At 45.1% G+C, this 20,940-nt stretch overlaps 1 protein-coding gene and 1 long non-coding RNA gene across 7 annotated transcripts in view; one reads left to right on the top strand and one right to left on the bottom strand.

Moving 5' to 3' along the window:
- LOC309337470 overlaps window positions 1-20,940 on the top strand; it is a 119,810-nt gene that overhangs the window by 49,541 nt on the left and 49,329 nt on the right. The window lies entirely within an intron of this gene.
- On the bottom strand, window positions 8,120-20,063 carry LOC309336720 (uncharacterized protein). Of its 6 annotated transcripts, XR_014154062.1 has the most exons (8): window positions 18,958-20,062; window positions 18,615-18,790; window positions 18,377-18,497; window positions 15,733-15,823; window positions 13,185-13,306; window positions 11,653-12,264; window positions 9,183-10,581; window positions 8,122-9,082 (listed from the first exon to the last, which is right to left on the bottom strand). XR_014154062.1 is itself a non-coding variant. In XM_081852941.1 (7 exons), the coding sequence occupies exons 2-7, from the start codon at window positions 18,627-18,629 to the stop codon at window positions 9,635-9,637; spliced, it is 1,884 nt and encodes a 627-aa protein (XP_081709067.1). In that variant the 5' UTR covers window positions 18,630-18,790; window positions 18,958-20,063; the 3' UTR covers window positions 8,120-9,634. The 6 variants fall into 6 exon arrangements, 5 of the variants coding, with proteins under 5 accessions (XP_081709067.1, XP_081709064.1, XP_081709066.1 ...); XM_081852941.1 differs by having other exon boundaries at window positions 8,120-10,581; window positions 13,185-13,305; window positions 15,735-15,802; window positions 18,958-20,063; XM_081852938.1 differs by having other exon boundaries at window positions 8,121-10,581; window positions 18,615-18,775; window positions 18,954-20,062.

Here is a 20,940-nt window from a genome sequence, read left to right as displayed (position 1 = left end):
TTTTGCTCTATAAGACGCACCAGACCACAAGACGCACCTAGTTTTTGGAGGAGGAAAACAAGAAAAAAATTATTCTGAATCTCAGAAGCCAGAACAGCAAGAGGGATCGCTGCGCAGTGAAAGCAGCAATCTCTCTTGCTGTTCTGGCTTCTGTGATAGCTGTGCAGCCTGCATTTGCTCCATAAGATGCACACACATTTCCCCTTACTTTTTAGGAGGGAAAAAGTGAGTCTTATAGAGCAAAAAATACGGTATACTGTCACGACAGCAGATCCAAGTATCCAGAGGGGTGCAAAGTGAATTTGTGGGGCGGGCAGAGGTGAGTTTTGTTGGATCCCTGGGTTATTTGTGGGGCATAGGAATTAGTTCATTATTTTTATTTTTCAAAATATAGTCCGCCCCCCCCCCAAGGTCTGAGGGACAGTGGACCGGCCCCCTGCTAAAAAAGTTTGCTGACCCCTGTCCTAAACCTATGACCTTTGAAGCAAATGCTTTTACATTTTTTGATAGGGTTAATTTTCAAGAATGCATGTTAAGCCTTAATTTGAATTTGATGTCAGCTGTGCTAGTACAGCTGGAAATTGGAAGGTCGTGCTTCCAGAGATTTAAAAAAAAATGCCACCGTACATGGAGACACTGGATTTTATGAAGCTGCTTTATAACAAGCCAAGACCATTGATCCATCTAGCTTAGTATTGCCCACACTGACTGGCAGCAAACAGGTTTCTCTCCCACCCATACCTGGAGATGCCCAGGATTCAACCTAGCACCTTCTGCATGCAAAACAGATTCTCTGCCTCTGATCTGTAAGGCTGTCCCCCTTTTTCATTGCATCTGTTGATATAACATTGTGGTTAAGGGCATGAATGATGAAGTCCCCTGGTCCAGTCTTTAACTCAAGCTTTATCCAAGCCATTATTCTCTGTCTCACTCTTCCTTTCCATCTGCAATATAGGGAGGGGGTGATAGCTCTCTTTACCAGAATGCCTGTGAAACACTTTAGATATTCAATATGTGGTATTAGGGACGCGGGTGGCGCTGTGGGTTAAACCACAGAGCCTAGGACTTGCCGATCAGAAGGTCGGCGATTTAAATCCAGCGGGTGAGCTCCCGTTGCTCGGTCCCAGCTCCTGCCAACCTAGCAGTTCGAAAGCATGTCAAAGTGCAAGTAGATAAATAGGTGGGAAGGTAAATGGCATTTCTGTGTGCTGTTCTTGTTTGCCAGAAGCGGCTTTGTCATGCTGGCCACATGATCCGGAAGCTGGACGCTGGCTCCCTCGGCCAGTAAAGCGAGATGAGCGCTACAACCCCAGAGTCAGCCATGACTGGACCTAATGGTCAGGGGTCCTTTTACCTTTACCTTATGTGCAAATGACCTGCCACAGACCCACAGTTCCTTCTTTCAAGAAGCTTTACCAAGAAGTGTTTCTCCCCAAACTATCCAGGCCGTGCGCCTTCAGTTCCAGCACAATTAGATCTCAAGACCCTCGTGTTTCAGAGCTGTTGGTGCATGTATCTGCAAAACTGGTTGCTGCAGCATTCTGAATTCTATTTTTCAAATGCTCAGGGAAACCTCCACGTCCAGATGAACGCTGTTTGAATACCACATGCTGCAGAAGCACAATGGCAGCAGAGAGCAGCTGTCAATCACACCCCGATTGTGGATTTCTGGTCACCTCTGGTTGGCTACTCTTGGAGGCTGGATTAAATGGGCGTATCAACCTGATCTAACAGGGGTCTTCTTCTATATTCACCTGGGTATCACAAAATCAGTGACAGCTTTCCCATCCTCTGACATCACTTCCAATTGCTAGTTTTCCGAGGAAGCAATTCACATACAGTGGTACCTCGGGTTAAGAACTTATTTCGTTCTGGAGGTCCGTTCTTAACCTGAAACTGTTCTTAACCTGAGGTACCACTTACCTAATGGGGCCTCATGCTGCCGCTGCACGATTTCTGTTTTTATCCTAAGGTAAAGTTCTTAACCCGAGGTACTTTTTCTGGGTTAGCGGAGTCTGTAACCTGAAGCGTCTGTAACCCGAGGTACCACTGTATTTAGCTGCAAGTCATAAAGTAATGAATTATCAAGCGATGTAATAACAGGTGTGTGACTTGGTCCTGAAAGCCTGTGCCCTCTCGTCTACTGAAAATGGTGCTCTTGGGAAAATGGGAAAGGCGTGTGTGTTTCGGTTTAGAATATAGGGTGAAAAAGGCACTCCTAGCAAATCGATGCAAGGATCAAGCGCCAACACTGAATTCACATTTTTAAAACACAGCGGGATGGGGCTTCACAAAACATTGCATCTTAACTAAATAAAAACAAAAGGTACCCATGGCCTTGAAGTGCCATGGGAACACAAGCAAAGAGGAATATTAAATTATTGGGGGAGAGCTTCACATACAGGGCACTGCTATGTTCATGTGTCGTCATCGTCCCGTCCCCCCCCCGAATGAATATGTTCATGCATGGAGCCCTCATAATAATAATAATAATAATAATTTATTATTTGTACCCCGCCCATCTGGCTGGGTTTCCCCAGCCACTCTGGGCGGCTTCCATAAAAACCAGAAATACACTAAAATATCACAGATTAAAAACTTCCCTGAACATCAGTTGTTCTTAAAGAATGACAGATTCACTTTAGTCCCAAGTTGTCATAGGCTTCAGAAGGTCATAATCCACACCTCGTCCTGATAAAGTCAAGTAATAGTACCTCTCTATTCTGCCTTGGTCAGGCCACACCTGGAGTGCTGTGTCCAGTTCTGGGCACCACAATTTAAGAAGGATATTGACAAGCTGGAATGAGTGCAGAGGAGGGCAGCCAAGATGATCAAGGGTCTGGAAACCAAGCCTTATGAGGAATGGTTGAGAAAACCAGAGACCCGAGAGGTGATATGATAGCCATCTTCAAATATCTCAAGGGCTGTCAAAATGGAAGATGGAGCAAGCTTGTTTTCTCCTGCTCTGAAAGCTAGGACCCGAACCAATGCCATCAAGTTACAAGAGATTCCGACTAAACATCAGGAAGACCTTTCTGACAGAGCTGTTGGACAGTGGAACGATCTCCCTCGGTGGAATGATATTGCATCAGTAACTTAATACCTAGTGCAGGCACAGGCAAACTCTGCCCTCCAGATGTTTTGGGACTACAACTCCCATCATCCCTAGCTAATAGGCCCAGTGGTCAGGGATGATGGGAATTGTAGTCTCAAAACATCTGGATGGCCAAGTTTGCCTGTGCCTGACCTAGTTAGTGGAGAGAGGTGAGATAGCCAGATAATAATAATAATAATTTATTTCTACCCCACCCATCTGGCTGGGTTTCCCCAGGCACTCTGGGCAGCTCCCAACAGAATATTAAAAACACAATAAAACATCAAGCATTAAAAACTTCCCTAAATGGGGCTGCCTTCAGATGTCTTCTGAAAGTCAGATAGTTGTTTATTTCCTTGACATCTGATGAGAGGGTGTTCCACAGGGTGGGTGTCACTACCAAGAAGGCCTTTTCCCTGGTTCCCTGTAACCTCACATCTCACAGTAAGGGAACTGCCAGAAGGCCCTCGGAGCTGGACCTCAGTGTCCGGACTGAACAACGGGGGTGGAGACGCTCCTTCAGGTATACAGGGCTGAGGCCGTTTGCTGGTGTTTGAGGTGAACTCATGGCTCTTGGGGACTGTCCACAACTGGAGTCAGTTCACTGGCTGAAACTGGTTCCCCACCCTTGGATTCAGCCATGAGTTAGATACTGTGTGGGTGGAGTTCTCACATAATTATTGTGTGCATAACCAACGCAGGATGAATCAAAGTGACCAAATTTAAATTAGAAATTGTTTGCCCTGGTTGACCCTAAGCCTTCTCCTTTGACAGATTTTCCCAAACAGAATTTTAAAAAATATATAAAATCAAGGCATCAAAGCCATTGCCTATTTTTTCTTCAGATTTCCTGTCTTTCATTCTTTGACCTTATCTAGCCTAAAAAAGAAATGTAAATACATTTGGAAGTAAATATCTAAATAATTCCCTTGTGATATAGAGTAAGTGGGGTTCCCCTCCACCATTTGGCCTGCCTCTTATGAGCAATCGGATTTAATTGTATTAAATTTTTATTTAAATAATCCATCGATAATATAAATTATAAAACAGATTTCCTCTCAAACAGAATTATTTTAATTTTAGTCACTAACAGCATTCATATGCCACCCAGTAATGACAATCTCTGCCTAGCTTACCAAAAGCAATGCATTTCGAAATACAGAAATTATTTTAAACTGTAGCTCTGGTCTACTTAAAAGGGGGGAAAGGAGGCTTCCGAATCAGACTAAATTTAACTAATCAGACTAAATTTAACTAACTCACAGAATCGCTATTTTTTAATCCCTGGCTCCTTTTTCGTGGTCACAAATGAAAGAAAAAAAACAGTTTCTGAATCAAACTAATGAGGAAGACGTAGCTTGATTTATTTTTTCAGGAGCAGGAAGCAAACACAAAATGCTGGCAGAATCCGAGACCTGGGAGAAGAGTCGGTAGAAGAAGATTGGAAGAAATTTAAAGACTATTTACAGAAACATTGTAAAATTAAGGAATGTTAGAAGGATGTTGGAATGAAATTATGTGGTTTTAGCAGTAAAGCTATAAAGGAGTATTTAAAAATGGATTGTTAATAGGTGAGAATGTAAAGTTATAATATATTAAGATAAATTATTAAGATAAAAGCAAAAATGGAAAGGATTTGCTGAAATAACTAATCGAACTAGAATACAAAAAAGGGAGGTGTGAGGAGGTCAGGGAAACAAGTAAATGAAAGTCAAGACATGGAAAGGTTGATTTGTTTTTAATTATTTTTACTTTTTTGTATTTTGTATTTTTTGCTTTTTTTCCTCTTTTATTTTTCTTATTCTTGTAACTTTTTTGAAACTCTAATAAATATTATTATAAAAAAGGAAGCAAACACAAAATGTAAAGGCAAACCTAACGGAAAATGAAAAAGGTAAATAAGTACCGGTTTCAGGGGAAACACCAGCGTCTTACCTCCAGCCTCCTTCGGTGTTTTACAAATGGCCTGGGGTTAAGATGGGCCCCAGCTGAGTCAATGAGTGAGGGGCAGTCAAATCTTAAGCATACCCTCCAGAACCCCAACCAAACCTCCCTCTTTCCTGGAGGAGAGACTTGGTACGTCCCTCCCTCTTGTGGTAGGAAGGCCAGAATTCTGCTCACCTATGGGCCCTCCTTTCTCTTAAAATCTCACCACCCCCCACTTTCCCCACCCACACCTACTCTTCCCAGCACGTTGCTTTGGTTCTCTGTCTTGCCACTGGGTTGGTTCATCGGGGGGGGGGGGTGTCCCTGGTGCCTGTGCTTTTGCAGTTCGTCCTGCCATCTGAAGCATCTGATGAGAAAAGAAAGTGCCATTCTAAACCTTGGGGTTTTGCCGCTGCTCCTCCATCTCCCCTGATGTCCTCCCTCCTTACACACCAGCGGGGAAGATACTTTGTAGAGAGAATATAGGTCTGAACGGGTAACTTGTTGTGGGATGTAATCCGCTGAGAGCAGTCAAGCACAACATTCCTTGTTTTCCTAGAGTGGACATGCGGTGGAATGTTTGGTCCAGCCAGTCGAAAACTTCCTGTTTCCTCCTTGCTGGAACATCCTTCCTTTGCATGTGACTAGAGGTGGGCGTGAGCTTACATGTCCAGGTAACAAAAGGACAAGGCGTGCTGCCACACTCTCTCTTTTTCTCTTCCTTCTTCATTTGACCGGCTTGTAGCTTGGACTGCCCTGCTAGCTTCTCAGCTAGCAGACGCTGGGATCAATCCTCCATATGGGGTAGATCCATATGTATATATTTGTAACTAAGTCTGCCTTCAGGGATCCAATGTTGAACTGACATGAGTAAACAACTTTTATTGACTTTAAATAAGATTGTTGTGTGTTTATTCTTTTAAGAGGGATAAAAGGGAACATACAATTCAACACAGTGGTACCTCGGGTTAAGAACTTAATTCGTTCCGGAGGTCCATTCTTAACCTGAAACTGTTCTTAACCTGAAGACCACTTTAGCTAATGGGGCCTCCTGCTGCCGCTGCACTGCTGCTGCACGATTTCTGTTCTTATCCTGGAGCAAAGTTCTTAACCCAAGGTACTATTTCTGGGTTAGTGGAGTCTGTAACCTGAAGCGCCTGTAACCTGAAGCGTCTGTAACCCAAGGTACTACTGTACTGAATTGTATGATAGTGAGAGGTTTACACAAGCCTGCAACCAGCTATCTGCTGTGCATGTTAAAAGGGGAATGTAAACCAGGGTGGCTATCTAAAGAACTTTTAACTGAGTTAAGATTAAAAAAGGATGTGTACAGAAAATGGAAAAGGGGGGAAACCACCAAAGAGGAATTCAAACAAATAGCCAGCACGTGTAGACACAAAGTCAGAAAAGCTAAAGCACAGAATGAACTCAGGCTTGCTAGAGAGGTTAAAAGCAACAAAAAAGGCTTTTATGGGTATGTTCGTAGCAAAAGGAAGAACAAAGAAACAGTGGGGTCACTCAGAGGAGAAGATGGTGAAATGCAAACAGGGGACACAGAAAGGGCTGAACTCCTCAATGCCTTCTTTGCCTCAGTCTTCTCTGATAAAGAAAACAATGCCCGACCTGAAGAATTTGGAGCAAATGATTCAGCAGAGGAAACACAGCCCAGAATAACTAAGGAGATAGTACAAGAATACTTGGCTAGTTTAGATGTATTCAAGTCTCCAGGGCCAGATGAACTGCATCCAAGAGTATTAAAAGAACTGGCAGGTGTGATCTCAGAACCACTGGCAGTCATCTTTGAGAATTCCTGGAGAACAGGCGAAGTCTCGGCAGACTGGAGGAGGGCAAATGTTGTCCCTATTTTCAAAAAGGGGAAAAGAGAGGACCCAAATAATTACCACCCAGTCAGTCTGACATCAATACCAGGGAAGATTCTGGAGCAGATCATTAAGCAAACAGTCTGTGAGCACCTAGAAAGGAATACTGTGATCACCAATAGTCAGCATGGATTTCTGAAAAATAAGTCATGTCCGACTAACCTGATCTCGTTTTTTGACAGAATTACAAGCCTGGTAGATGAAGGGAACGCAGTGGATGTAGCCTACCTTGATTTCAGCAAGGCATTTGACAAGGTGCCCCATGATATTATTGTAAAGAAGTGGTAAAATGTGGACTTGACTATGCTACCACTCAGTGGATTTGTAACTGGCTGACTGACCGATCCCAAAGGGTGCTCATCAATGGTTCCTCTTCATCCTGGAGAAGAGTGACTAGTGGGGTGCCACAGGGTTCTGTCTTGGGCCCGGTCTTATTCAACATCTTTATCAATGACTTGGATGATGGACTCAAGGGCATCCTGATCAAATTTGCAGATGACACCAAACTGGGAGGGGTGGCTAACACCCCAGAGGACAGGATCACACTTCAAAACGACCGTGACAGATTAGAGAACTGGGCCAAAACAAACAAGATGAATTTTAACAGGGAGAAATGTAAAGTATTGCACTTGGGCAAAAAAAATGAGAGGCACAAATACAAGATGGGTGACACCTGGCTTGAGAGCAGTACATGTGAAAAGGTTCTAGGAGTCTTGGTTGACCACAAACTTGACATGAGCCAACAGTGTGACGCAGCAGCTAAAAAAGCCAATGCAATTCTGGGCTGCATCAATAGGAGTATAGCATCTAGATCAAGGGAAGTAATAGTGCCACTGTATTCTGCTCTGGTCAGACCTCAACTGGAGTACTGTGTCCAGTTCTGGGCACCACAGTTCAAGAAGGACACTGACAAACTGGAACGTGTCCAGAGAAGGGCAACCAAAATGGTCAAAGGCCTGGAAACGATGCCTTATGAGGAACGGCTAAGGTAGCTGGGCATGTTTAGCCTGGAGAAGAGGAGGTTAAGGGGTGATATGATAGCCATGTTCAAATATATAAAAGGATGTCACATAGAGGAAGGAGAAAGGTTGTTTTCTGCTGCTCCAGAGAAGCGGACATGGAGCAATGGCTCCAAACTACAAGAAAGAAGATTCCACCTAAACATTAGGAAGAACTTCCTGAGAGTAAGAGCTGTTCGACAGTGGAATTTGCTGCCAAGGAGTGTGGTGGAGTCTCCTTCTTTGGAGGTCTTTAAGCAGAGGCTTGACAACCATATGTCAGGAGTGCTCTGATGGTGTTTCCTGCTTGGCAGGGGGTTGGACTCGACGGCCCTTGTGGTCTCTTCCAACTCTATGGTTCTATGATTCTATGAAACTCTTCTAAGTAAAAGAACTTGCTAGCGCAAGTTAGGAAGGATATTAATAAACAATATGTCCTCTTCTGCCTCCCTGAACATTCCCACTTGTAGGGGACTCCCCTTCTCCCCCTTCCATCACTCCATCTGTTTCGGCTTTCTCCTCTCATTTCCCCCCAGACTCCTCCTCTCCATCCAGGCTCCTCCCACCCATATGAGATTATTAGGCCAAGGACTTCAGGATTATGCTCCCTGCCGCTTGGAAAGAGCGCAGTGGTCAGGACAATCTAGGCCACATTCGCACCATGCATTTAAGCAGGGCCATGGCGCTTTAAAATGGCTTCCCCCAAAGAATTCTGGGAGCTGTAGTTTCTTAAGGCTGAATTCTTAGGAGACCCCCGTTCTCCTCACAGAGCTACAGTTCTCAGAGTGGCTTAACCATAAGTCCCTCTTCACAGGGAACTCTGGGAAATGTAGTTCTGTGAGGGGAATAGGGAGTCCCCTACAACTCTCAGTACCCTTAACAAATGACAGCTCCCAGGATTCTTTGGGAGAAGCCATGACCGTCGATACTTTAAAGGTGACCCTAGTCAGGAAACCACCATCCATTGATGGTATTCGTGGATTGGGACAATTCTACCTGATATCTGGGAATGGTACATGGTTTGCTTGTTTATTTATTGTACAGTTGTACCTTGGTTCTCAAATGCCTTGCAACTCGAACAATTTTGGCTCCCAAACGCCACAAACCCGGAAGTGGGGGTTCCGGTTTGCGAACGTTTTTTGGAAGCCGAACGTCCGACGTGGCTTCCGATTAAGTGCAGGAAGCTCCTGCGGCCAATCCATAGCTGTCAATGTTTCCCTTTTTTTAAGGGAAATTCCCTTATTTTGAATAGGATTTCTCTTTAAAAAAAAGGGAAAAGTTGACAGCTATGAGCCAATCGGAAGCCGCGCCTTGGTTTTCAGAAGTCAAACAGACTTCCAGAGCAGATTCTGTTTGAGAACCAAGGTACGGCTGTATTTGTATCCTCATCCTTCTCTTCCAAACAACTTGAGATGGTCTATACAACAAGGTTTTGCTCCATTTCATCCTCCTAACAATCCTGTGAGGTAGGTTAGGCTGGCACGACAATTGGTCCAAGGTCACTGGCAAGCATCATGGCCAAGTAGTCATGTCCAAACCAGGCCAAACCCAGCACTCTATCCGGTACATCTGGCTCTCAACTACAGCAAAAGGGTTTGAAGTTTGAGTGAAAATGCCTTTTTCCAGCCACCTTCCCTTCAAGCTCTAATTGTAGAAAGGATCTCACCATTTGCAGTTATGCAACAAGGTTTATCCATGTTTCCCTTTCTTTGTTTTAGCCCAACACAGCCAGGACTTCACTGATTTGCTCCAGGACTGTAGCCGCTGCCTTCCAGACCTACAGAATCGGGGGCAAATGGGTCACTCTTAATGGTTACAGCTGCAATGGGCAGCTGATAGCTTTCTCCAATGAGATGGGACATCTTATGTTGAATAAACTGCTTGCTACCGGTGAAGTTTTTCCCGCAGTCCGGACATATGAACGACGTCTTCCCCGCGTGAATTCTCTGATGTGCGACAAGGTGCGAACTCACACGAAAGCTTTTCCCGCATTCGGGGCACTGGTAAGGTTTCTCTCCCGTGTGGATTCTCTGGTGGATCCTAAAGTGGGGTTGCTGGCTGAAGCGTTTCCCACACTCCAAGCACATATACGGCTTCTCTCCCGTGTGAATCCGTTGGTGAATCGCTAGGTTCATTTTGACGCTGAATTTCTTCCCGCAGTCAAGGCACTCGTAAGGTTTTTCTCCCGTGTGAATCACTCGATGTTTCGCCAGGTGAGAGTTCCGGCTAAAGGTTTTCCCACAGTCGGAACATCCATAGGGTCTGTCGCCTCTGTGGCTCCTCTGGTGCCTCTTGAGGGCTGAGTTCTGAATGAACCTGTTGCCACAATCTGGGCAGACGTAAGGTTTCTCTCCTGTGTGTATTCTCAGGTGGTTAACCAGATGGGAACTGTACTTGAAGTTCTTTCCACAGTCGTGACATACGAGTGGCCTCTTAACCCTAGCGGGCCTTGTCTTTATCATGACATCTTTCTGAGATATGAAACTACCTGTTCTAGAAACGACTTGATCCTGGGCCTGCTCTGAGGGGTTTCTCTGCAAGCTTCCCTGGTTCCGAATCTCTTTTTCCACTTGAGGATTGTGAGGGGAAACTCGTTGTAATGCCCTACAAAGTATTCCAGGTGGTTCTAATGGCTCACAAACTTGCTGCTGAGGCATCTTCTTCTTGCTCCTGCAAGGTATCCCTATAGGATACGAAGAAGAAAAAGTTAAGGGAGAGAATGTAAAATGTAGGGTAGAAACTGCAAATCCCTAAAACAGGGGCAATCTGTGCGCCAAGGAGAGCTGAGAATTGTTAGGAGACCCTTATTCCCTGAGAGGGTTACAATTGCCAGAGTTCCCTGGGAAGAATTGATTGTTAAATTACTATGGGAATTGTGGCTCCTTGAGGGGCACAGGGGGGTCAGGACCCTTAAGAAACTACAGCTCCCATAACTATTTGGGGGAAGCCGTAATTGTTTAGAGTGGTATTTTAGTGCTTAAATATATGGTGTGTACGTGACCATTATGCATATGAAGTCCTCTGTGTGGGAACTGCAGTCAGAAAGTGCTAGTTGGTGCATGAAAGGGTTAAGACAGCAGAGCTGGATTCCTAGACACAGCTAGGTCATGCCTCCTCTTCTCTGACAAGGGAGGAAGTGAAGCCTTCTCTTCCTGTTCCATCTCTCTCCTCACCACATAACGGACAAAGGAAGACGTGTCTAAGCTTTGCTCCAAGCTTAGAGCATGAGTTTGAAGCTATCTTTTTGTATTTTCTACCTATTTGTATTCTGCATGTGTTCTCTTTGGTGCCGCTTGGATAAAGGCATGAATCTGACCTTTGAAACGTTTTGTAAAGAAAACATTTTTAACTTACTTAACACTGCAAGAGAGTAGAAAGAGGACAAAACTCCTCTGTTCATTGCCACAGGAGTTTGCAAGCAGACAAAAAGGGATAAAAAGGTTTAACAGCCTACATTTAGCCACACTATACTGCTGCTTGACTACTATGAGTTTAAACTCAGCAGCTGAGGGCTTTCTCCTGCTGAAGAGTGAGTTTAGCCCCACATTTTGAATCCAGGCACCCAGCTGGATTCTTTTGTTATTTACCCCATGCTTGTGGGTTACAGGATCATAATATTTTCTTGCCATGCTCTGGACATTCTCTAGTGAGATATAACACGTCATTGAATCAATTTTGTTATAACCCAAAGGAGAATTATTAACAGGCCTCAGAGGACAACATGTGAATGGGACAGTTAACCACGCTTCCCTACCATTATGAATTTTCTGATGTGTAATAAGGTTAGAGCTTTGGTTGAAGCCTTTCCCACAGTCAGGGCACTTGTAGCATTTTTCTCCAGTGTGGATTCTCCGATGCCGTATGAGGGCCGACTGGTAAATGAAGCTTTTCCCACAATCAAGGCACGCGTAAGCCCTCTCCCCGGTGTGGATTCTCTGATGTTGAGTGAGGGCTGAGCTCTGACTGAATCTTTTCTCACAGCTGAGACAGGCGTAGGGTTTCTCCCCAGTGTGGATCCTCTGATGCTGAGTCAGGGCTGAGCTCTGATTGAAGCTTTTCCCACAATCGTGGCACTGGTACGGCTTCTCTCCCGTGTGGATTCTCAGGTGTGCAGTGAGTGCCGATTTGTGACAGAAGCTTTTCCCACACTTGGGACAGGAATCCTTCCTTTCTCCCATGTCGACCAGATGACATTTTGCAGCGCTGATGCTCCCTTTGAACGGGGCTGTTTCGCCCGACTTCTCCACTGGTTGTTTCTCCTCCTTGTGACAGGGATTGGGACTCGGAGATTCCCTCTCCTGGGAATATTTCAGCAATCTCCCACAAGGCTCCGTAGATTTAAGGTTTCCTTGTTGATAGCAACCACCTGCAAAGAGAGAGTCTGGACATTAGGCAATATGGTGGAACTAACAGCAGAAGAGGAACAGCAAAGTCAGGTTTTCTCTGCCCTCTCCACCTGCCTCAAATCTGCTTTGGATGTTTGGAGGACCCCTAGGAATAGATTTAGGGGTGCAGACAGAGGAGGTGGGGGAATTTCCACTGCACAGCCAAGAGGATTTGTGCCAGCAGAAGCCCTTTGTTGGCTACCACCCTCCATATCGCCCTCAATAATAGTAATAATAATAATAATAATTTTATTATTGATACCCCGCCCATCTGGATAGGTTTCCCCAGCCACTCTGGGCGGCTCCCAACAGAACACTAGAAACAGAATAAAACATCAAACATTAAAAACTTCCCTAAACAGGGCTGCCTTCAGATGTCTTCTAAAATTCAAATAGTTGTTTATTTTCTTGACATCTGATGGGAGGGCATTCCATAGGGTGGGCGCCACTACCGAGAAGGCCCTCTGCCTGGTTCCCTGTAGCTTCACTTCTCACAGGGAGGGAACTGCCAGAAGGCCCTCGGAGCTGGACCTCAGTGTCCAGGCTGAACGATGGGGGTGGAGACACTCCTTCAGGTATACTGGGCTGAGGCTGTTTAGGGCTTTAAAGATCAGCACCAACACTTTGAATTGTGTTTGGAAATGTACTGGGAGCCAATGCAGGTCTTTCAAGACCGGTGTTATGTGGTCTCGGCAGCTGCTCCCAGTCACCTGTCCGGCTGCCGCATTCTGGATTAATTTTAGTTTCCGGGTCACTTTCAAAGCGACAAACACCCAAGGCAACCTTCACGATCCCCACCATTATCAATAAAGCTAAAAAGTAGCAGAGAAAAACAAATCCAGTTTAAGATGCCAGGGCTCAAGTGTTTAATAAGGGAAGAGACAACAGGCAGGATACTTACTCAGTGAAGCCCAGCGCTCGTAATTCTCCCGCATGACGTCCCAGTAAAGCGCTCGCTTGCTCGCATCCAGCAAGGCCCACTCCTGCTCGGTGAAATACACAGCCACCTCCTCAAAAGCCACCTGCATTTTAAAGGGTTGGTGTATGTGTATATATATATATATATATATATATATATATATATATATATATACACATATTTAAGAATTCCTCCTCTGCCACCACCCACAATTAAGGTTCTTTTTCTTTGTTTCCACCCTCTCCTCCTGCATCAAGAATCTCAGCACAGGGCTACTTCCAACAGCCATATAAGAAACTCCTTCAGTGCTTGGCATTGAAAGTCACCTCTGCTGCCTAAGAAGCCCATCAAACAGCTTGTTTCTGCAGATCTGAAACTGGTCTACGCTTCTAGTGCAGACATCCCTGTATATACCTACACTGGCTTAACTGACCCGGCATGTGGAAAACTCCCTTCCTGTGTTCCTTTCACCAGCAGGCAAAGACTTTTTTTGTTCCAGTAGGCCTTTGGTCACTAACTGGCATTTGAGGCAGGATGAATGCTATTCTTAAAAAAAGAAGTTGAAAATGTTTTCAGTGCTGTTTTCAATATTATTGGGGGGTTTTTAAATACAGTGGTACCTCAGTTTCCGAACGTAATCTGTTCCGGAAGACTGTTTGAGTTCCGAAACATTCGAAAACCGAGGTGCAAAGGGCGGTCTGCAAATTTAATAGAGAAAATTGAGAAACATATGCACTCAGCGGAAGCCGTTCGGCTTCTGAGGCGTGTTCAAAAACGGAAGCATTTATTTCTGGGTGTATGGCATTTGAGTTCCGAAACGTTCGTCAACGGAGACATTTGAAAACCAAGGTACCACTGTATTTATATCCTTGTGTGCTTTCAGTTGCATCTGCTTTAACTGCTGCTCGCACCCTGTGATTTATCATCTTGTGAAAGTGTTGCAGCCACAGGATAATTATCTCCCCTGTGGGAAGGTCCTGGGTTCAATTCCTGGTGTCTTCAGGTACAGCTCTGGAATGTTCCTCCCTTAAGCCCTGGAGGGCCTCTGCCAATCAGCATAGATGATACAGTGGTGCCTCGCAAGACGAAATTAATTCGTTCCACAAGTATTTTCTTCTTGCGAGTTTTTCGTCTTGCGAAGCACGGTTTCCCATAGGAATGCATTGAAAATCAATCAATGCGTTCCTATGGAGACCGTCCGGGGACAGAGGGGAAGCGCCGCGCGCCTTCCCCTCTGTCCCCGGACCTGTTTAAAGCAAGGGGTGGTGGGGAGAAGATTGCTTCTCCCCGTTGCGTGCCCCACAATCTCCGGGGACAGAGGGGAAAGTGTGTGTGCCTTCCCCTCTGTGCCCTCTTTTGAAGCAAGGGGCGGAGGGGAGAAGATCACTTCTCCCCGTTGCCGCCCCTTGGTTCAAAAGGGGTCCGGGGACAGCGGGGAAGACGCGCTGCGCTTCCCCACTATCCCCGGAGCTTGTGGGGCAAGCTTCGTTTTGCGAAGCAAGCCCATAGGGAGATGCGTCTTGCGAAGCGGCTTAGAAAACGAAAAACTCCTTCGTCTGGCGAGTTTTTTGTCTTCCGAGGCGTTCGTCTTGCGGGGCACCACTGTATTGAGCTAGATGAACCAATGGCCTTACTCGATATAAGACAGTCTCCTAGCCTCTTCCATCTCCTCACAACTACAAATCCCAGAGCGCTTTAGGGAAGCAATGACATAAAACAGTAGAAATCTGGGTCAGGACTGCAGCATATACAATATCCTAAGTTCTCAACCAGGCTGCCCCTGGTCCCTTGCCTTCTTTCACATAGGTGAAAAGGAAATGATGAGGCACCCATTTTCTTTCAACACTTGCGTATTTCTCTCTCTCTCTCTCACACACACACACTGTCTTACAATTTAGAATATTAATTTAGACCTTAAAATATCAGTGACTTCCCTTCTTCTCTTTCCATAGTTCATTTTGCATAGCATAAATTCCTGCATATTTTATATAAACCAAACCATTCAGAATTCCATTGTTTCTTCCATCAAAACTTATTTACACTGTTGAATTTATCTTAATGCTGCCAACATTTTCTAGTATACACAATTATCCCCCATATATTCAATAAACATTTTCCAACCTTCTTTAAGCGAAGGTTCTTCTCGTTCTCTTATTCTATAAGTTAAGATCCGCAACAGTTTAAGTTGCCATTCTTCTTTAGATGGGGCCTCGATCATTTTCCATTTTGGGGCAAACAAAACACGGGCTGCCGTAGTGGCATACATAAATAACCATTTTTGACACCTGGGAATTTCCATCTGAATTATCCCCAACGAAAAGGACTCTGGGGTTTTTTGGAAAGGTGCTTTTAAACATTCCCCCCCCCCCAATTCATTATAAATTATTTCCCAATACTATTTTACCCTTTTACAGGTCCACCACATATGAAAGAACATAACCTCAACCTCATCACATCTCCAGATGTAGATGTTATACTTGAATATTGCCTGTCCACTTTGTGAAACAGGCCCACCTGCAGATTCCGGCCTACCTGGGGAATTTCCATGGTGACAGGAGAATGGGAGGGTGCCAGAGGAAGCCAAGATGAAATCCTGCCATCTGTTGGGGTGAGGAGGACACCTGGAGATTAGAGAAGAGCCGTCTGTCTACACATCATGCCTCATGACTTTGCTCCCCACTCTCTTTCTTTTAAGGAAACACCTCCATGAGACCAAAACCCTGCAGTAGCATCCTGCCTCTACCTATCAGACCTAGATATCAGACCTAGACCCTAACCCATTCCAAAGCAGTTTGAAGGGGCTTGGCACATACAACCTATGGCAGGCATAGGCAAACTCTGGCCCTCCAGATGTTTTGGGACTACAACTCCCATCATCCCTAGCTAACAGGACCAGTGGTCAGGGATGTTGGGAACTGTATAGTCTCAAAATATCTGGAGGGCCGAAGTTTGCCTATGCCTGACCTATGGGGTGTCCTGATTTATAGGCGCAAAGGAGGGTTTGAGAGGGTGGTTTGGTGCAGGGATACCAAAGAAGGGTGTCAAAAACGTCAGGGAGATCCGTTCCAGTGCTTTATTAGAAGGAAGTGTAGACTCACAACACAGGACTCAGCTACCTTCGTAAAGAAAAAGCGCTTTATGTGTGTTATAACACTGTGACACACCAGATGGCGCTGTGGAGTCCTGTCTTTCGCAAGGTGATTTCCCTTTGCAGAGTTTACAACGCGTTTAACCGAATCGCATTTTTGATGTGTCTAGATCCAGTCACAGCATGGAGAGCATTGCTGCCTTTACAGACCCGGGATGGACACCACACCAGGGAGAAAGTGCCATGACTTGTCTGACCTGGGAAAGCTTTTATGCACTACTTATACCAAGACAGCATAAGCCAATAGGGCCAGGACCTCCCATTGATTCACCTGGCAAGGAAGGCATAGGTGGCAAGACTCCAAGTCCTATGGATAACTCCCCACCCTAGATATAATAGATAATAACCGCACGTCTCAGGCCCACAGATAAACATGGCATCAAAGCAAGCCAATTGGCATATATCAAGGCAAGTGAATAAACATACATGAGCTCATTCTTGCAGCAACTACCAGTTAGTCTCGGGGTTATCTTGACCGCCAAGATGGCATTCACAGACTTTCTGGAACATCTGCATCATCACATGGAAAAAAGCTATTCCCAAATTGTCCATCACAAACCAACACGAAACCTAAAACAGCATGGGGGCTACACAGAGAGCAGAGCAAGTGTCGTTCTCAAAAGCTGTGGTTGCCAGACAAATTTTGCATCCACACTGTGGGTGTCTCCCAATGCAAACCCCGTAGTTTCTCTGACACCTAAGAAGGATTGCAGATTACCTCCTTTGGGGAACTGTTTAGCACTTGGGAGCGCTGCTGCAAAGAGGGCAGAAGCTCAGCTTCCTCATTCACACAAACCATGATGGATTCTGCAGGTGCCCATGAGCAAGAAAAACATAGGCTTGCCGGGTTGGCGGTTCGAATCCACACAACAGGTTGAGCTCCCGTTGCTCTGTTCCAGCTCCTGCTAACCTAGCAGTTCAAAAGCACGCCAGTGCAAGTAGATAAATAGGTACCACTGCGGTGGGAAGATACGTTTCTGTGCGCTCTGGTTTCCGTCATGGTGTTCTGTTGCACCAGAAGCGGTTTAGTCATGCTGGCCATGTGACCCAGAAAGCTGTCTGCGGACAAACGCCAGCTCCCTCGGCCTGAAAGCAAGATGAGCGCCACAACCCCATAGTCGCCTTTGACTGGACTTAACCGTCCAGGGGTCCTTTACCTTTACCTAGGCCTTCTGATTTAAAGTGCATAATAAAAAAGGAAAATTCTGTCTCCACAGATCATCATCATAAAGATGATCCTTTCTGCCATCAAATGCGCAACTATGATTGGCTTATGCCTATTGTTTATAACCTATCCTGAGCCTTAATAATAATAACAATTGTATTATTTATACCCTGCCCATCTGGCTGGGTTTCCCCAGCCACTCTAGACTGCTTACAGCATATACAAAACATAGTAAAACATTCCTTACAATCAATTCTTCGGCGATCAGCCTTCTTTATGGAAGTGAGAGCTGGACCATAAAGAAGGCTGATCACCGAAGAATTGATGCTTTTGAATTATGGTGTTGGAGAAGACTCTTGAGAGTCCCATGGACTGCAAGAAGATCAAACCTCTCCATTCTGAAGGAAATCAGCTCTGAGAGCTCACTCGAAGGACAGATCATGAAGCTGAGGCTCCAATACTTTGGCCACCTCATGAGAAGAGAAGACTCCCTGGAAAAGACCCTGATGCTGGGAAAGATGGAGGGCACAAGGAGAAGGGGACGACAGAGGACGAGATGGTTGGACAGTGTTCTCAAAGCTACCAGCATGAGTGTGACCAAACTGTGGGAGGCAGTGGAAGACAGGAGTGCCTGGTGTGCTCTAGTCCATGGGGTCACGAAGAGTCGGACACGACTAAACAACAACCACAATAGGAAGGAGTGTAATATTGTATTAACAATATTAATGTATCGCTGTGGTGTGTTTTAGAACATCCAGAGAGATAAAGAACCGGGTTTCTTTTAACTTGTTTGCTGGATCCTTGAAAAAACAACATCAATCCTGCATACATCTGAGAAACCCAAGCTTTTAACACACTTACCGAGTGAATTCAGGTGCTCGTAGTTCGCCTGCATGACATCCCAATATAAGGCTCTCTCATTCGCATCCAGCAAGGCCCATTCCTGCTCAGTGAAATACACAGCCACCTCCTCAAAAGTCACCTGCATAGTACAGAGTCAATAGCTATCATTTGTAACCATCACAATCCCGTTTTCTTTCCACTCTTGTGTTTTTATTCCCCGAGCCAGAGTCCAGCCCTCCCATAGAAAACTGCCTACCTGGGGAAGTGCCATGATGCTTGATGAATGGGGCAGTGCCAAAAGGAAGCCAAAACGAAATTCTGCTGCCTCTCAGGGTCAGAAGGCTTCTTGGAGATTTACCACCCGAGGCAGCTGCTTCAGTCTGCCTAAGGGTGGGGCTCGCCTTGCTGGGGCTTGTACTCTACCCTGAGTTCCTAGAGGCAGGATAAAAAGATGTTAAATTGAGGAAATGGATAAACAAAAGGCAGAAATCCTTCAAGAAATGCAACTAGAGAATAAAAACAAGGTACACACATTATCACACTATTCCCCCCCCCCAATACAGTTTTGTCTGTACTGATGTGAAGAAGATGCTACTAACCAGAGGTGGGAAATATGCAGTCCTGTTACTTTTCACAGCTCCTTTTTGCATCAGAAGCTCAGCCCTTCTGTTTTGCCTATGCCTCTTTTCATTCAAAATCACAGCTACAGAATCCAGGGGAGTTTTCGGTCTGAAGCAACAGGGCACCCTTCCTCCTTCCTGGCTGCAAAGAAGGCTGGCACTAAGATGGTTCTTGCAAATCCCCTTTTGGAAGGTGCAGCCGCTGCCTCAGCTAAATCCAGTTCCACCTCTGCCTGCAGAGCAGGGTTGTGTGAGAAGAGAGGGTTGCCTCTCTTTCCTGCTTTGCAAACATCAGAGCCCTCTGCTGTCAATGCACAATCATGGCACTGGTTGTGAAGGAATCTGCTTTTGACAGCCCTCCTTATTTTTGCACTGGCTTCTAAAATGGGTGAGGGGTGGTTGCCTATTTGTTTAAATTTAAAATGTACACACTCTTTCCACCCTCTAAGGATTTAAGATAGCTTCATCACATATGTAAATGCCCCACTGATTGTCTTCATTCAGTCATTACTGCACCAGAACAGCTGCAAATGAAACAGATTTGGCAGTATTTACTATCCGGCTAGGCAGCTCTGACTGGGGGGGAAAGGGGTGGAAAAACAAGAGATCAATGCAACTACAATACCAGGAATGGTGCTACAGCAAATTATAAAGCAGCCAGTCTGTAAACATCTTGAAAACAATGCTGTGATTAGCAGAAGCTAGCATGGATTTGTCAAGAATTCTGTCTCCCTTGCTCTCTTTTTAAAATTAGGTTACTAACCGGTTGGGGAAATGCTGAAAACATAGGAAACCCACACTTTCAGGTGAGAAACAAAAGTTGTCCTGTAGTTTGATTTCCAGAGTATATATAGATTAATAATGAAATGAAAAAACTTACAATGACCAATTAAAATGATCCAGGTTTGCATTTGTTCATGTGACTGATTTCTTTTAATCATGCATTAAATGCTGACAGTCCTGATTAAGGGAAGAACTTTCAAAAACACCTTCTTTCTGGAAAGATCTTAAAATAGTCAAGTGCATTTTATGGTCTTTTCCAGACAACTTCCAAAGTATTCACAGCAGTATTTGCACCGCTGATTTGGGAATCAGTGGACACACATTATCAACAATCCATACCTATCCTGTCATTTCTTGTGAAACACTGCATTTTGATGGCATGTCCTATTCCATTATTATTATTATTATTATTATTATTATGCTATTTATACCCCGCCCATCTGACGGGGTTGCCCCAGCCACCCTGGGTGGCTTCCAACATATATAAAAACATAATAAAACATTAAACATTAAAAAAACTTCCCTATACTGTACAGGGCTGCCTTCAGATGGCTCAAGGTCACATAACTCCATACCCTCCAACATTTCTCTGATGAAAAGAGGGACACTATATTATTATTATTATTATTTCACAGGTGTCATGGATTTTTCATCTGTCATGGATGCTTTAGCTGAGATTCGTGCAATTCAGGGGGTTGGACTAGATGACCCTTGGGTCCCTTCCAACTCTAAGATTCTATGATGATGATGATTTTACTATTTATACTCATAAAGGTAAAGGTAAAGGGACCCCTAACCATTAGGTCCAGTCGTGGCTGACTCTGGGGTTGCGGCGCTCAACTCGCTTTATTGGCTGAGGGGGCCGGCGTACAGCATGACTAAGCCGCTTCTGGCGAACCAGAGCAGCGCATGGAAACGCCATTTACCTTCCCGCCAGAGCAGTACCTATTTATCTACTTGCACTTTGACGTGCTTTTGAACTGCTAGGTTGACAGGAGAAGGGACCAAGCAAGCTCACCCTGTCGTGGGGATTCAAATCGCCGACCTTCTGATTGGCAAGCCCTAGGCTCTGTGGTTTATGTTAAGTTGTGGGTGAACATAGCAGACGACACAGCGATTCTTCAAACAGCTCTTGTTTATTCACAGGCCAGAAGAGAACTGAGCTGAAGGGTTCAGTCA

Source organism: Podarcis erhardii, assembly GCF_964252035.2.
Source record: "Podarcis erhardii genome assembly, chromosome: 2".
Lineage (NCBI taxonomy): Eukaryota > Metazoa > Chordata > Lepidosauria > Squamata > Lacertidae > Podarcis > Podarcis erhardii.
This window is presented reverse-complemented; position numbering and strand designations above follow the sequence as displayed.

Coding starts and splice junctions, on each gene's coding strand:
- LOC309336720 (XM_081852938.1), bottom strand. Junction 12,265..13,184: donor CGAGCGCTGGGCTTCACTGA/GTAAGTATCCTG, acceptor CTCTCTTTGCAG/GTGGTTGCTATCAACAAGGA. Junction 10,582..11,652: donor ACATCAGAAAATTCATAATG/GTAGGGAAGCGT, acceptor CGTATCCTATAG/GGATACCTTGCAGGAGCAAG.